At 28.8% G+C, this 18,470-nt stretch overlaps 1 protein-coding gene across 1 annotated transcript; it reads left to right on the top strand.

The window, feature by feature from the left end:
- The first annotated feature begins 6,475 nt into the window (after window positions 1-6,475).
- LOC124929650 (F-box protein CPR1-like) lies at window positions 6,476-8,913 on the top strand. Its single transcript, XM_047470052.1, has 2 exons — window positions 6,476-7,707; window positions 8,796-8,913. The coding sequence occupies exons 1-2, from the start codon at window positions 6,476-6,478 to the stop codon at window positions 8,911-8,913; spliced, it is 1,350 nt and encodes a 449-aa protein (XP_047326008.1).
- The last annotated feature ends 9,557 nt before the right edge of the window (window positions 8,914-18,470 follow it).

Here is an 18,470-nt window from a genome sequence, read left to right on the forward strand (position 1 = left end):
ATGATTGGGAGGAAATTGAGAAGGGAATGAGACAAAAATAACAATTTTTTTTTTTCCTTATTTTATATTTTTTCCAATCAGTGATATAATGACACATCATTTTCTCTTTCATTCCCTCTCACAAATTTTTTATCCTATCCTCCTTGTAAATAATTAGTGGTTAGAAGAAGAAGAAGTATTAATTTATATTTTGTTGCTTACAGTTATTTCATTGTAAGGCTATGTAATAGTCTCCATTTTATTAATACAATGGGGAATTTTAACTGTGTGAGTTAACATAAGCATAGTTTTGATATACATTGTTTACAATTGGTTAAGAGCCAAAAACCTCCACCCAAAAGAGAAGAATGACAAACTGTGAGCTTGACATTGCCCATACACGAGAGAACGAAAGGCAAACTGTGTATTCTATCAAGCAATGGGAGAAGAAACACGAGTAGAAAAAGGGTCTTCTTTAACGAATGTCAGTAACAACATTTGAAAGAAGTGATGCGGGCATTCCAAGGATTCCACAGTTCGATGGGAAGCACTATGACCATTGAACCGAACTGATGGAGAATCTACTACGATCAAAAGGCTATTGGAATCTAGTAGAAACGGGAATTGATTACTCAACCGTTGTTGAGCCCCTAAGTAAAGCTCAGCGGGATGAGCTAAAGATGAAAGACTGCAAGGTAAAGAATTATTTGTACGTTTGAACAAATATTAGACAGACGAACTGCTAAGATTGTATGGGAATCATTGAAAAGTAAGTTTGGGGAAATGAGAGGGTGAAGCGATCTTTGTTGAACACACTGCGAAGGGAGTTTGAAATATTGGAAATGAAAAGGGGAGGGACGATATATTGGTAGAGTTACATGATGTGAAGCAATAGGAAGCAGATAGTACTATAGTTGAGAAGATTCTAAGAACTCTGATTGAGAGATTTATATGTGTGGTAGTCTCGATAGAAGAGGCTAGAGATACAAGGCTGATGACGATAGATGAGTTACAAAGCTCCTTGGCAGTACACGAACAAAAGTTCAAAAGAGAAGAAAAAGAAGATGACCAAGTTCTAAAAGTCACCAGTGAAACATGAGGAGGAAGAGGAAAGAGGAAGATTTGATAAATCTAGACTGGAATGGTACAACTGCCACAAACTTGGGCACCTCCATTATGCCACAAACTTGGGCACCTCCACTATGAATGTTCAATTAGAGAAGTGAAGGTCAACTTTGCAGAAGAAGAAGAAGTATTATTGATGGCTCTTATTGAGTCTTCTGAAAAATCCGAAGAAGAAACTTAGTACGTAGATTCAGGTTGTTCGAATCACATAAAGGGAGGAGGAACAATAAAGATGCAAGTCGAAGGTGTCAGACAAACAATCTTATATGTATTCTATGTCCCTGAACTAAAGAATCACCAATTGAGTTTAAGACAGTTTCAAGAGAAGTGACTTAGTATACTTATTAAACATGGAAAATGCAAGTTATATCAATCCCAAATGGGTCTTATAGTAAGAGCTAAAATGACATCAAACAATATGTTCACCATTTCTGCTACTATGTTGCATAAAGAAGAATCAGTGAAGCTACCAGCTATGACATGTTTTTAAACATGTGCTGAAGAAGAGTCTTATATATGGCAGTGTAGATATAGACATCTAAATTATAAGTCTTCAAGAGATGCAATCAAGAAATTTGGTAGAAGGCTTACCTCAAAATAACAAACCAGATACAGTTTGTTGTCACTCTATGACAGAAAACAACATAGACAGATTCAGTCAAAAATCAGTAAATGGAGAGCTACAAAGAAGCTTCAACTCATACATTCAGATATATGTGGACCTATTACACTTATCTCAACAAGTGGAAAAAAGTACCTATTATCCTTTATTGATGATTTCAGTAGAAAATATGGGCATTCTTTTAAGCTGAAAAAACAGAAACTTTTGAGAAGTTTAAATCTTTTAAACTGATAGTATAGATAGAATGTGGAGAATCACTTGCTTGTTTAAGAACAGACAGAGGTGGGGAATTTACCTCCCACGAGTTTAATAGTTTTTGTGAAGAGAAAGGAATCAGGAGACAACTCACGGTATATACAACCCAACAAAATGGGGTAGTTGAATGAAGAAATCGCACAATTATAAACTCAGTCCGTAGCATGTTATCCAACAAAAATATGGAAAAAAAATTCTAGCCTGAAGCAGCCAATTGGAACATACACATTATGAATAGAAGTCTCACATCAGTAATAAAGGAAATGACGTCAGAAGAAGCCTGGAGCAATCTGAAACCCTTTGTAAGTTATTTCAGGATTTTTGGTTGTCTCGCATATGTTCATGTCCTAGACCAAAGAAGAATAAAGCTAGATTATAGAAGTGTGGTATATTTTTGGGGTGAGTAAAGAGTCTAATCACAATAAGCCGAAATGTCATTTTTTAGGAGAAAAAGGGATGGAATTGGAATAATAATTCACCTCAAGAAGAAGAACCAAATCTGAAAGGTGGAGTAAAAGAGGAAGAAAGTGATACTGAAGAATGTCAAAACAACAGAATATGAAACACATGACCTTTCTGAAGAATTTGTGACAAGTCCAATATCTGAGGAAGCTACGGTTAGCCCTGTACAAGCATACACAATTGGAAGAACACAAAGACCTCCAAATTAGCAAAGAGACTGTGTAATGGGAGATGATCTACTTGAAAATATGAAAGCAATATGGCATTTTTCATCACATCTGACCCAACTACATTTAAAAAAAAAAGCAGCTGAGAGTCAACGCTGCGTAGAAGCAATGAAACAAGAAATCAAGTCTATTGAGAAGAATAAGACTTGGAAACTAGTGGAGTTATCAAAAGGGGCAAAGAAAATCGGTGTCAAATGGGTATTCAAGACGAAGCTAGATGAATCCGGGAAAATAAGTAAGTATAAAGCAAGATTGGTAGTGAAGGGTTATGCTAAAACATATGGGGTTGACTACAAGAAGTCTTTGACATGTCGCAAGGTGGGATACTATTAGAATGGTGTTAGCCACAACAGCTCAAAGAAACTAGAATGTGTATCAGTTAGATGTGAAGAGTGCATTTCTTCACGGGGAACTTATGGGATATGTCTTTGTGGAGCAACCTAAAGGTTTCAAGATAAAGAAGAAAGAACATAAAGTATATAAATTGGAAAAGGCACTATATGAATTGAAACAAGCTCCAAGTGCTGGAAAAGGTTTTCAAATGTGGTCATTTAAACCTAATTTATTTATTAAGTCAAGCTTTAATAATGACATATTAATTGTTAGCTTGTACGTGCTGCATCTTAACTTTGTTAAAAGGGTACTGTGATACATAAAAGGGACTTCTGAGCTTGGATTACTATATGAGAAAGATGGAATAGTGGATCTTCTAGGCTACACAGATAGCGACTATGCAGGAGATGTCGAAGACAAAAAGAGTACATCAGTGTATGTACTTTTAATAGGCAAAGAGGCAGTAGCATGCTCCTCAAAAAAGCAGCCTATTGTGACTCTATCAACTGCAGAAGCTGAGTTTTTAGCTGCAGCCGCTTATACCTGTCAAGCAATTCTGAATGAAAAGAATTCTCAATGCCATGAATTATCTACTCAAGAAATGCATTACTCTTTATTGTGATAATGTCAATGTGCCTATCATAAGGCTGTCAAAGGATGTTGTTCTTCATGGAAAAAGTAAGCATATTCATGTGAAGTACTATTATATGCAAGATCTATCTAATGACAAAGAAATAGAATTGGTACATTGCTCAACTGATGAACAATTGGCGGACAGTATGATGAAAGCTCTCAAGCTCTCAAGCTCGAAACGTTTGAGAAACTAAGAAGGATGATGGGAATTATGAAAATTGTAGAAGTAAACTGAAAAAAAAAAAAAAAAAAATCAGTTTAAAGGAGAGTTTGTTAGAATTAGTCAATAAATTGAATCGATAATGTAGATAATGGTATGCCAATATATTGAATCGATGTGTCATCCTTGATACCCATGATATTGTAAATGTCTACCTTTGTTTCCTCCTTCACTCTATCTTAAAAAGTCAAATTTGTCCTTAACATGAGCAAACAGATTTAGTGTTTCCTCCATAGTATTTACGTTCACATGAGCCGCTATAAGAAAAAGTCGTCAATAACAAATATGAGCATTATCTTTTTGTCTCACCCTATTTTTCTCTTTTTAATAGATAATCGTAACACACTACATAATTCATTCAACAAAATATAAGGAAATTCAAAATTATCATAGATGTTATCCCATTTAATTGAGTCAAAAAATTTCCTAATATCAATCTTGAAAGTAAGCGGAAAAAAATATGTTTCTATAACTTTTGAGAAGGCTTTGCATAAGTATATTGCGTGGAAATGAATTATTATAAAATTACAGAAAAATATCCCAAGATCATTTATTTACTATTAAAACCATTAAAAGTATATAAGGATCAATATTTATTATTTTAAGTTTCACTTACGAAATTTTTCTTATATAGTTGTATTTAAAAAAATGCATTTATATATGACATGAATCATTTAAAAAAACAATAAAATTGACATGTAATTTCATATTTACCTATAATAAAAAAATATAATTCATTATCTTTCTAACTTAATTATTTTAATTGTTTTTATATTTATTTAGTAGATATATTCTAAGTAGACATAGACACAACACGAGTATGCACATTAAACAACGTAAACACATTATCTAAGTTACTCAACTTAATATTAATATTTTTTTTAAATCTATTTACATTTTTATTCAATTAATAAATTATTTAATTTTATAAATATAATATATATAATTAAAACTAAACATACTAAATTAAAATAAAATATTAACTTAAATAATATTAATTAAAATAAAATATAAATATAAATAAAATTATATAAATAAAAATGTGGTCTCCAATTAATTCTCTCAAATATTACTTTTATTAATTAATTAATTAATTTATTTTATTTTAAATTTATAAATTATTTTATAATTTCAATTATTGATACATTAAATAATAAATATATTATAATAATTTAATTTTGATAATATAATAATATATTTATAATTTTTACCCACTTCTCCATTAAATTATAATATAATAATATATATTTATAAATATGTAAACTATAAATCCATTAAATTTTTACTCACTTTTCATATTTTCTTCTTTAAATTACCCACATTTTTCTTATTTCCTTACTTAAACTTACATTAATATTTTCAAATTAAATTTATTTACATTTTTATTAAATTAATAAATTATTAAATAATTTTATTTGAATAATTATTTTAAAATTTTAAAATATATTATAAATAATTGATATTCAAATTATTATTTATAAACTATAAGTTAGAATTTATATGTACCTATTTAACATTTAATTAGTTTTTAAAAAACATATTTAACACGTTCAACTTATTAAATTAATTTAAGTTTTCTAAATTAAAATTAATTAATTAATAATTATATTTTATAATTTTTCCTAACAACATAATTAAATATATATATATAATTAACATGAGTGTGTCAAAACGACATTACACACTTAAAAATGGGCATCGACACAATACGGTTGGGTCGGAATTCTAGTTGGAATAACACGAAACACAAATTTAAACACGATACGAATAAACTCGTGGATACGAATTAACACGACACAAAAGAGCATGTATATCATAATATTTTGAGTGTGTCAAAACACGATATGACACGATTGAGAGTCTAACACGACTTATTCGAGTTGAATACAACCGTTTAGGCACGATGTCCAGTTCAAGTATGACGTGACATCTTATCATTCTACGAGGAAAAAAGTATGAAAAGAGAATGAAGAAAAAAAAATTTAATATTTTTTCAACCAATGTTAAGTCATTTCTCCTCTTATTCTCTTTTCAAAAAAATTCTTCCTATCATTTCTTATAAATATATATAATATCTTTAAAATAATTATATATTTATTTATTTATTTTCTCTGCCTAAAAAAAGTTTAGAATAAGGTGAAAAATCTTTTTTTTTTTCTTTTGATCACTTCGACTTCGGTTGTTTTTCATCTGACGTGAATTTTTTTGTTATTGAATTACTGAAATATGATGTGAATTGTTTGAATATAATTCTCTTTTGTAAAAGTATAATTTAAATGATTTGAGTAAAATGATTTTAAATTAATTGTACGAAATATTGTTTATTTTCATGAAATAAAAACGTAAGTAGCACGCAATAAACGTAATTTATTCGGGATCTTTGTATTATAGTTATTTATTCGTTAGAAATGAAAGAGTGAGTATTCACCAACCACTTGTGGTCGCCACTTGGTGGTCGGAGAGACGACGGATATTCCTAAGGTTATCAAGTACGTAGTTTATTATTTGAATAGCAGCTGCTGCTGGTGCTAGGGTTTAAGTTATAAGCAAGCATTTGAGTATTTGAATAGCTGCTGCTGCTGCTGCAAGGTAGGGTTTTAAGTTAGAAGCGAAAACGAAATGAATGTGTATGTGAAGAAGAAGCTGTTAGCAAAGATGGAGAAAGAACTTGCGGCTGCGGCTGCGGCGGGCACTTCAATCGGGCAACTGCCGAACAACATCCTGGTCGACATCCTTTCTCGCCTTCCGATTAAATCTGTGATTCGGTGCAGGTGCGTCTGCAAATCATTTCTCTTTGCAATCTCTCAAGATCCCGAATTCCGTCCCTTACATTTGTCCAGATCCCCTCCTGAGCTCATACTATCCCGCTACACTGAACAACTTTTTCTCGTCGATGATTACGACGACAACGAGGAGCCGCGATATCACCAGCTCAATCTCCTCCGCTTCGAAGGATCTTATAATTATTATCTCGAGGCCCTCAACTCCACCCGCGGCCTGCTATGCGTCCACATACCCTATTCCTGCAGACCCCTTTGCGTCTTCAATCCCTTTACTCTCGAATACACTCTCATCCCGCCTCCTTTGGATTTGATAGGTACAACAACAAAATATTTTTTACTGAATTTCGGATTCGGCTACAGTCCCATCACTGATAAATACAAGGCGTTAGCGATCGTACAATATAAAAAAACAGAGTATTGTACTATCACTACTACTACTACTTTCACTGCCATTTACACTGTCGGAAGCCCTTCTTCTAGTTCTTGGAGGAGAATTCAGGAGGATGCTCCTGACGTGTTTTTCGACAAATCACCTACGTACCTGAACGGATCTTTGTATTGGATAGTCACAAAGAAATGTCATTATTACATTCTTTCTTTCGATTTCGATAATGAAAAATTCGGAGAAATAGCGATGCCGCCTCCTTTTGACACGGTGCGAGAGAAATGGTTTGACCCGCCGGAGGCTAACCTCTCTGTCTTTGAAGGTTTGTTGAGTGTATGTGTATTGACTGATCGCAGAAGAGTTGATCTTTGGGTGATGAAGGATTGTATGGACGTTAATAAATCGTGGTACAAGGAACTTGTTGTGGAAACAGTACCAGACCATGTCTGGTCTTGGGGTGCATTTCCTTTGAAATATGTGAACAAGGATAAAGAAGAAGTATTGTTGGATTTTATGGGTGATGATACTTTAGTTAAATACAACCTTATTGAGAAGAAGATTGTCAAGTTGAATTCGCTTCCATTTTATAATGGTACATTAAAGCCATTGATGCACGTTCCCATCCTGCTACCCCTAAAGGATCTAATTATCGGAGCTGAGGTCCATCTCATAACTGATGCAAGGTATGAATGACTCTTCTTATTTTAAGCCTAGTTATATATAAAAGATGCAAAACTTCAACCTAGCTAGCTATATATAACAATAATTAATAATTCATGCACATGTTTTCATATTTGTTTATTGCATATCTCAATTTCCCATTAATAATAAAACAATTACCAACCAAATGTTAATATCAATTTGGTTCAAGCTTTAATTAAAATGTATTTATAGATCACTTCTTAATTAGCAAAATGCCTTTTATTTTGTTAAAACCCATCATTAACTAATAAAGTATTAACTTTTGTTCAAATAAAGTGTATGTCAATAGTCCATTTTAGATTTAATTGTCACTAAGGAAATTACTCTAATTTAAAAAATTTCACTAAAACCATCTCATTTAAAAAGGGTCATAACATTAGGAGATCAGTTCATGCTAGTCATTTTCGAAAATAAACCCTTGAAGACAAACCAACATTTTTTCCTAGAGTCATTATATCTCCTCACTTCCTAATATAATCTCTCTAAATGTTATTTAAATGTACATTTTTTTAAGGATTTTGACATAGTTACTAGTGTTCTTTTTTATTCTCAATGTTTTTTTTATGCTTTAATGGTTAGAATTTCATCATTAAGGTAGGGAATCTAACCTAATATATGAGGTTATATATTTCTTTCCTCATTGTTTTTCTTTCAAACCTCTCTTTCTATATTTGTATGTAAGAATTGACTTCATGTCTCATTTCACAATAATCCACAATATGCAAACTTTAACTTGAAAATATTTATTTTTATAAATTAGTGAGATTTTTCCTTGTAACTAAAATATTTTATAGTTTTGAAGGTGCTAATAAAGTTTTAGATTTTGTTGAAATAATAAACAAAAATACATGGTAGTTTAAGTCTCTAATTTGTACTTGAACAAATTCACATTTATATATATATATATATATGATTTAAGTAATAGAATATATAATAAATGACAAAGAAATTGATATTAATTATGTTATTCAATTAGTGGAATTAGTGAATTAGAAAACAATTTAATTACTATATATTCTTCAACCATATATGTTATCAACAGGATGTGATAAGTGCTTTTATTTTGCAGACACCAATGGAAAGAATGGATTGGAAACAGCGTATCATCAGAATTAGAATCTACTCCTACTTTTGAAAATGATTCTGAATATGATTCTGTATATTCTTATTATTCTGATTCTGAATAAAGCATATGGCGGAGTGACTAGAAAGTTTCGATCTCTCAAGAAAACACAAAGCTCATTGAAATTAAAGGTATATCACTAAAAGATCGATGTTTGTCTTAAACTGCAATTATATATCCACGCATTTAATTTGGTCAAATTATTCTTATGGAATGTTCATTTCTTCTCTTCTCTTCCTGGATATTTTCTCTCATTTCCGATTTAAATATTGGAACGAAGAAGACTCTATTCTTTGTTGAGTAGTTAAATTTTGTGGTTGTGATTCCAGATCTATATATTATATGACCTCTAGACATAATGTGGTTGTTTGATTGATTGATTCAGTTGCATTAATATTTTGGCTCATTGCATCTTCCTTATTGTGTGATTTTCACTTTATTACTTTCCTTAGATATGGTATAATCTTTGACCATTAAACTATTACAATCACTATTTCAAATTAATATATGTCATTATTAAATTAATTTATTCTTTTAAATCATTCAAATATTAAATGAATTTTATTATAATTTCTATAAATAATTAAGTGATTTATGTTTGATGTTTGGTTTCATTAGATTGGGTAATTATTCAAATTAAGAATAGAAGCTTATTACTTTTGATTTCCCTATAATTATTTGAGGAAACAAAAAAGAAGAATCTATTCGAGCTAGAAATAATCGATATTTTGTTTCACCACAGAAAATTATTTGATTCTTGTCTTTCAAAGAATTTTCATGATCAAATATTAGTGATAATATCATCAAAATAACATTCTCATGTATTTCTTCATTATTTGAGGATCAGTTTGAATTTGTTCATTTGAAATATGTACTCGGTTTGAATTTGTTCATTTGGAATATGTACTCTTCGACTTCATTGAGAGAAGGGATGTCATAATTGAGGTTGAAAAATAAAGAATTATTTCGATGGAACCTTTTCTTCTATTGTATTCCCTATAGTAACTGAATTCGTGAATTATGATCAACAAATAGTACGAGCTCCAAGTTTTTAGATTAATTGGTCAAAATTTCATGATTATCTTGTCCCACGCTATTTGGTGGAATTTGACATATCTTAACTAAGCCTTTGGCATGAGTTCGTCGTGCACTGGTATAGTTCTGGAGAGGCTTACAAATTTTCATATTTAAAAGTAATTAATTTATATAATTATATAAATTAATGAAGATATTAAAATTTTTAAAAAGTTATAGACAAATGGAGGTTGAACTCCTTATAAAAAAAAAGCACCTCATGAAATTATCGCTTCTCCCATTGTATTACCCTAGAGTATTTAGAGTTGTAAGTTCAGTGAATATTTATTCCAGTGTTTATTAGTGGTACTATAATGTAGGTTTTTGCACTTTATAAAAAAAAATCTTTTTTCATAATTCGCCTATTAGGTCCATATTGTATTAATATAATGTTTATTGTTTTATTTGGTATATATATATATATATATATATATATATATATATATATATATATATTAAAATTATAATATAAGTTATAGTGTAACTATTTTATTAACAAATTTCTTATCATGGTAAAAAAAAATTACTGTATTTTTTTCATAAATATAATTTTTGAGTTTTCATTTTAAATTTATTTCTTTTTAAATTTTGTTGTAACGCAAAAAGTCATCTCTTTTCAAAAAAAGGGATTTTCGAACTGGATAGTCAACTCCATAATTCACATTACTCTCGAGTGAGACAGACACCAAAATGATTCAATTTTAGTTTATTTATATTTTTTAGTTTATTAGAATTAGCCCCAATCTTAGTTATAAATTAGGTGTATATTTACATTTGTTAAAGAATTGGATCCCTTTTGAGTTTTTAAGTAATTTGGTAGGTATTTTAATCTGTTAACTAAAAGAACGAATTTTTCTTTTAGTATTTTTTTTACAAATATACTAAATTTATATATATTTTGTTTGGATCTTATCAACCTACAAAATCTATATACAGACACAATCTATTATAAATATATATTTTTTTCAATTTATATTTTTCTTAAAAAAGTATTGATTTGCTATGTGAAAATCAAAATTAGTAATACCTACCTCATGTATAATAATTTAATCAAAATACATCATATAGGAATACATGAGAAAATATCTTAAGATCTTTTATTTACTATTTACACCATTTAAAATATATAATTATTAATATTTATTATTTTAAGTTTCTCTTTTCTTATATTTACGTTCTTATATAGTTGTATTTAAAATACTTTTATATAATTCATATATGACATGAATCATTAAAAAAACAATAATAATGACATGTAATTTCATATTTACCAATAATAAAAATATAATATTAAGTAATTAATAAATATTAAGTAATTAATAAATATTTATTAATTAAATAATAATATTTTTCCTTTTAAAAAAAATAAATATAGAAAATATATTTTAACAGTTTTTTTCTGTTTTAATAAAATGAGTTGAACCAATATTTTAACTAACCCATAAACTCTAAAAGTGACAACAGTGGTTATTTCAAAACATGATTTAGTTATTATGGAATAAAATGCTAACTACATCCGTTCAAATGAGAGAATAGATCTGAGAATGAGAATGAATTTTTCGGCAATTTTTCAGTAAAATTTTCTGATGATAGATTCTTGAAATTTTTCTCCAACAACGTGCACATTATTCTATTCAGCAATAATAACAAATCATAAATTCAATCGCATCACCAGAAAAACAAGAAACGTCGTCGTTCGTCGATTGAAACACTATCGGCACGAATGACACGTTTCACGAAGTAAGTGTCGTTAACTCTAGATCTCTCAGAATTGCGTCGATAGCTTTTATGGAAGCTTATTTCCTAGTCGTGAACGTCAGAATGCTGCATTTTGAAGCAATTTAGTCACTAAATGTTTAGGGTTTCTGAATTAGCTCATTTCTGCATTTACTCTATGTTATTACTGTGTTCTACTCTTCAACAATGGGAAAAAAATTAATAAAGCCAAGGAAGTAAAAGATTTTGTTATTGAAGATCTCAAGGAAATTGCTGGAAAAAAATTGAATTGATTGTTGAAAAAATCATTCAAAAAAATAAGACAAAAGCAAAGGAAAATCAAATGTTGTGAAAAATTATATAAAAAATAATGCAGGACGAGAAGGTTTCTGAAGAAAATAATGCAGGAAAACAAGAAAAGAATGAATGAGTCTGGAAGGTTGGTTATAATGAAAGAGTCAATATGTTTGGCTTCAAAAACCAAATCACCAAGTTCTTGATGTATTCTAAAGAATGAGAGATTGTTATTAATAAGGAAAAAATCCAGTATATAACCGTTTAACTCAATATTTATTATCTTCAAGACTGAAATCTGTTGAAGAATGAATAATATGAATAGATAAAAAGTTGATCAGTGGTTATAATGAGGGAACTGATGAAGACCCCTAAATCGAAGACTTATACTATCATGAGCAACTTTGCCTGAAAAGTAAAATGAGGTATGCAATAAAAATGCAAGAAAGAAAGCTGAAGATCATGCCTAGAAATGAAAAATCTTCTTAGGAGATGTTAAAACAAAAGTGGAGGTACTAAATTCTTCTTTTGAATTTAAATTACCTAATGAAATGGAAGAAAAGTGCATAAAAGAATGGAAAAATATGGTGGTAGAGAATTATATTGGGAAAACATAGTATCATTCTCAATCACCAAAGAATGGGTGGAGAAGATCTCTACAAATATTCATGATCTCTATTTTCTTAAATTCAAGAAAGGATCGAATCTGGATAAAATTCTAGAAAATGAGCATACATATATTGGATCCAACCAAGGGCGGAGCCACACAGGGGCTAGGGTGGGCTACAGCCCCACCTAAATTAAAATCTTAAAACAAAACATTTTATATATGTATTTAACAAATGACTCTTAGCCCAGTTGGCTATATAACTAAACTGTGAAAATGAGGTCAGGTGTGATCAAACCCTGACCTCACCTTTAATTTTAAAATATTATTTTTATATAAAAATTAATTTATAATTATTTTATTTTATACCAACAATATTTTCTAATATACATAAAATTTAATTAATATATAAATAATAAGATTTATTTATATAAATAACTTTAATTTATTATATTTTAAAATATAAATTTTATCTATAAATTAATTCATAATTATTTTATTTTATAAACAATATTTTCTAATATACAAATATTTATAATAATCCATAAATTTTAATTAATATATAAATAAGATTTATTTATATAAATAAAGTATAAAAAATAATATATAAAATAATGTAAATCATATAATAATATTATTTGTTTTAAAATTATATTTATATAATAATTATACATTATTTTTTATTTATTTTAATATAATTAATAATACAAATTATTTATAAGGGTAAAATATAAAAATTAAAATAATAATAGTGTTTTATATTTCTTAATTTTAAACTATTTCAAAAATTTATAAGAAAATATAAATTAATATTAATAAACAAGTTAAAATAGTTACATTGGTTTGATTCGGTATTTAAATAGAGAATTTGATATCCCTGCTCAAAAACCTAACAAATCTCCTAGAATTGATGTTGATATAAATTCTCTTAAACTTGATCCAGCATTACGTATTCCGATATGGAAATATCCTTTTAATAAAATGGATGAAATTAGACGAGCTTATATAAGATGGGGTCATATCAACCTATTAAGGATGAGTACCCGCCGACCAAATTTAGAAATCAAAATCGACGGTTCCAAAGTCATTGGTTTAAGAAATTTACTTGGTTAGAATACTTTCCTTTGAAAGATGCTACTTTTTGTTTCCCATGTTTATTGTTTGAACATAAGCAACCCCAAAAACCTACATTTACAATAGAAGAATTCACATATTGAAAGCGAGTTAATGATGGGGATAGATGCTCTTTTGTTATGCATATAGGATGTAATATTTCACCACATAATAAGGCAGTTGAATATCTTGATAATCTAATAAATATCCTTGTCATATTGACAAAGTACTGAATGCATAATATTCAGATGAAAAACAAAGTAACAGATTACGGCTTACAACAACTATTGAAAGTACTCGGTGGCTCACTTTGCAAGCGTGTGCATTGAGAGGGCATGACGATTCTCCATCTTTGAATAATCGTAAAAATTTTATTGAAAAAAAAACGAAGTATAGAAAGTTAAATCTGAGAAGCAAGTTGGAGTCAGCCCTAGGTAATTTTTTATCCTGGATCTCCAACTAAATGAAGTTAGAAAGATGATATTAAGATTTGAATCTGTTAAGTAAACCTAAATAGACATCACAGATATGGTTCAAGCTTTGAAATATCTCTGCACACATCTACAAAGTAGAAGCAATTAGTTATTTTATAGAATTATTGGGAAAATCATTATACATGGACCCAATAACAGAAGGTGGAAAGTATCTACCATTTGCTAGAATTGGCATAAAGGTGAATCCTCGTAGCACATTGCCGAATAATATGACAGTGGTCGATAGAAAGGAAAATATAATATCATGGGAATCACTTATGAGTGGAGACCAGGCAGGTGTGCATTCTGCAATACTTTCCAACATGTCAGCACGAAATATGCTCAAACTATGGAAGAAGAGTAGAATATATTGAAAGGTAAAGAAGCAAAAAAAATAGGAAAAAGAAATAGAAAAAGTCTAAAGCAAAGAGCAAAATATGGAGGAAGAGAAAGAAGTAGAAATCAAGAAAAACTCTGAAAAGGAAGAAAGCAATGAAATTAAAAGAAAGATGTTAAAGGGTTTATGTTGAAGAATAGAATAAAGGCAGCGATGAAACAAGGAATGAAGAAGATGAAGAAAGTTAATTCTCAAACAAGTCAAGTTGTAATAGAGGAAATCAGAGAGGAGGATACTCAGAATAATTAAGTTGAAGCAGAGGTTACCAAGTTTTGTTGTAGAGAATACCATAGCTAAAGCTGAAGGAAGCAAAGACAATAATCCTAAAACTCAAGTTGAGAAAAACAAAGATAAGAAATCTAAAATCCTAAAAAAAATCTTTTATATTAGATTAGCACGGGTTCGTTCAAAGAAAGATTACCCAATGAGAATAAGAAAGTTTCATCATCTTCTTCAATTCAATATTCTTTCATCGCAAGTGGAAGGAATAGAGGAAGGGGAAGAAGGCCACATGACGCAATAGGCTTTTATGGAAATAAACACTCTGATTGGGATAATTATGAGTTGTTATTGATTGTAAGTTTTTTAGTTTGTAAACTTTGTTGCATGGTTGTGTGAATGTTAATAATCAAATACTTTAAGGTCTATTTGATTGTCATTTTTTAATCATAACTAGGGTCTATATATCTATAATTCTTGAACCTCTCACTTTTAGAATTTTTAATTAAATAGTATTAACTGTTTTTCAAAAAAAAAACATGATTTAATTGTGCTATTGATATATAAATTGGTTTAACCATTACATCTTTACCTGACTTTATTCTTTAAATATTCTATTTCAACTTATTTGAATCAAATTTTTTTTATTTTTTTTTAAATTGTCTAACAAAATCTTATTTAATAAAAAAAATGAGTTTTTAATTATTAAAATATATTTTTTAATTTAAAATAAAGTAAAAATATTTTAGTTTATAAAATAAGTGATTTGATAGTTATAATCATAATGACAAAGAAAATTTATATAAATTTTAAAGATATCTCAAAAAAATATAATAAATATTGATATTGTAGATATCTAATTTTTACATCTTAAAAGTTAAAATAAGTCTATCTAGTCTAATATGATAATATGATAATCATATTTGATTATTGGACTAAAATATCAAAAATTAAAAATACTTTTCAAAACCGGCTTAAACGACACTTTTAAAGTGGTCAATCGTCAATTTTTTAAAATACTTAAAATTGGATGATTTAGTACATTCAGATTAACCGGTTTGAAAAATAATAAATTTTGAGTATAATATTTTTATTTGACAAAATGTAAAAAAATAATTTTTTTTAGACTTGTTTTTGCATTCAAACACCATTTTTTTATAAATAGTTGGAATTTAGGAGACTTGATATGTTCAGATTAACCGATTCGAAAAATTATGAATTTTGAGTTTAATATTGATGTTGATAATTTTGTGTATAATACATTCAAAAAGTCAAAATAGTGAAAACCGAGTCAAACCGGGCGGTTAGAAGCTTAGTCAACAAAAGTCAACAAAAGAATACTACACCAAGACTTTTCAAAACATGGAGCTTACATCATTGTGACGTTAGTGAGAACCACATTTGAAAACCTCCAAATGTGTTCTTCATTTGGTATCACCCCACCGAAGGAATATCAACAAGGACCTCCAACTTTAAAAAACCACATAGGCCTATACACTTGATGGTTTTGGATGATCTTGTATGTTTTTGAAAACTTAAAAAGTCTTCTACAAATTTCGTTTAAGTATTATTTTGGATTGAAACCCTTGATCACAAAGAATCGACGATGCAATATGAAGTATCAAGAATAGGACCAAACTAGACATGTCTTTGGTTTAAAATTCATAACTTGAGCCACATGGCCTCAAATATGGATTTCTACATATATTTAGAGAGATTAGACACAACCCGGTCGAATGGCACTGGTCTCAAGTCTCTATTCGATGGTTAAGGTGGTCTACATGTCTAGACAACACGATACAAATGCACTCATTTCGATCCTAGAGCAAAAATGAAGTTATGTGTAACTTAATAAATTAATATATTTTGATTTACCCAATCATTTGGTGTAAATAAGCTACCATTAGAAAGATCATTGAGTTAGCTTTCTATTGACACCAAATAGCACTCGTGGCTCGACCTCTAGTCCACGCTAAGTTTCCCGTAAGCTAGATTGTCACATTTGAGGCATTGACGTTCCATCAGAAATTTCATGAACTTGTGTTTTGTTTTGGACTTCGAGAGAAAGACAAACGGTGTATTTAACTCAATTACTTTTCCAAATCATCTAGACTCAACAACAATGGTGGTCTAAGTCGGAAGTTATAGACCTTCGAAGTCTCGGTTAGAACAAAGCTACTAAAATCGAAACTCAAAAGAAGGTGAACTTTGAAAATTTGTAACTTGGTTCACACTCTATCATTTGAGTTTATTGAAATTGGAGAATGAAGATAAATCTGTTACCTACAAGAATAAATCAGCCATAACTCAGTGAAAACCATAATAGGTCATTTCAACTCACTGAGTTAGTTGTCAAATTAAAAACACAGTAATTCCTTATTTGCCCCTACTGGAGTATTTAAGGAAAATTCCTCATTCAATTGAGAGGCACGACTAACCATTTTTCTTAAATCTAGAGAGAAATTACACAATTTGAGAGCTTCTTTCTAGCATCAAAAGTGAAGGAGAAATCGAAAATGTGGATATCGACGAGAAAGCTTGGGTGGTTTTTTAATATTGGAGTGTCTCCTTCCTATTTTCACTACTTATTTTCACTACTAATTGAGTTAGTGTTGTATTTTATTCGATTTTGCATTATGTTTAGTCGGATTGGATTTGTCGTCTGAAACTTTTATAATCCGAATAATACTCACAACTTTTTGTGTCGTTTGTTGCTCATATTTGTCGACTGCTCATGTAATTTTTTCTCGAGTTTGTGTTCATCATATTTTTAGTAACAAAAGGAATGAAGTTGTCATATCTACTATTATTTCTCATTTATTAAATAATGAGTTATATTAACTAATCTTTCATTTGAAGGACCTTTTATAAAAATCCTCACTTGTTTTTATGAATTTCTCATTATTTTAACTATATACGCAGATAGTTAGTTATTAAGTAATTATCACTTGACATAATATTTTCAAATATTTTTTACCAACTCACATAAACAACATGCAAAGACAATTTTCATTACTACTCATAATATTTGGTAGAGATTATTTCGACATCACTTAATTAGTTTGTTTGACTTGCTCCATTTTATCATTCATTCTTATGGAGCTCAAACGAGTTCGTCTTTAGAACCACGTTAATAAAAATTAAAAAATATTGGATTATTCATTTTATTTTAATTTTTATAAATTTGATATATTATTTAACATTATAGATTATCATTTAATTATTCGAGTTGTGTAAATGTTATAATGTATTATTTGTAAATTAATTTTACATATATAACTCTATTTTTTGAATGAGTAAAATTAACTCTTATAATCTATAATATCAATAATATAATAATTAAAGCATGCATATTATATATATATATATATATATATATATATATATATATATTAAATGAAAATACTCTTTCTAAAAAATAAAAGAAATCTCACTCAACCATATTCAATAAATACATTTTGTATTATCCCAACTTATCTAGATGCATTAAAGAGAATGCTAATTAAGCCACTTAGTGAAACTCAAAACATTTAATCACTAAGATGCTAGTATATTAATTAAATACAATATTAATTTCAAATTAGTACAGGGTCTCCATGATTTGAATAAACTAGAGTTATTTTGTAAATAATTTTATTTAGATGAATAAAAATTGAGTTATATTAAAGATATAAAAAAAAATGGGTTAATTAATAATTTAAATAATATAATTGATAAAAAAAAAAGAT

The sequence above is a fragment of the Impatiens glandulifera genome, chromosome 3 (genome assembly GCF_907164915.1).
Source record: "Impatiens glandulifera chromosome 3, dImpGla2.1, whole genome shotgun sequence".
Classification (NCBI taxonomy): domain Eukaryota; kingdom Viridiplantae; phylum Streptophyta; class Magnoliopsida; order Ericales; family Balsaminaceae; genus Impatiens; species Impatiens glandulifera.

Excerpts from the sequence above, each read along its gene's own strand:
- LOC124929650 (XM_047470052.1), top strand. The coding sequence starts at position 6,476 with ATGAATGTGTATGTGAAGAAGAAGCTGTTAGCAAAGATGGAGAAAGAA. Across the intron at positions 7,708-8,795 it reads CATCTCATAACTGATGCAAG|ACACCAATGGAAAGAATGGA; the intron begins GTATGAATGACT and ends TTTATTTTGCAG.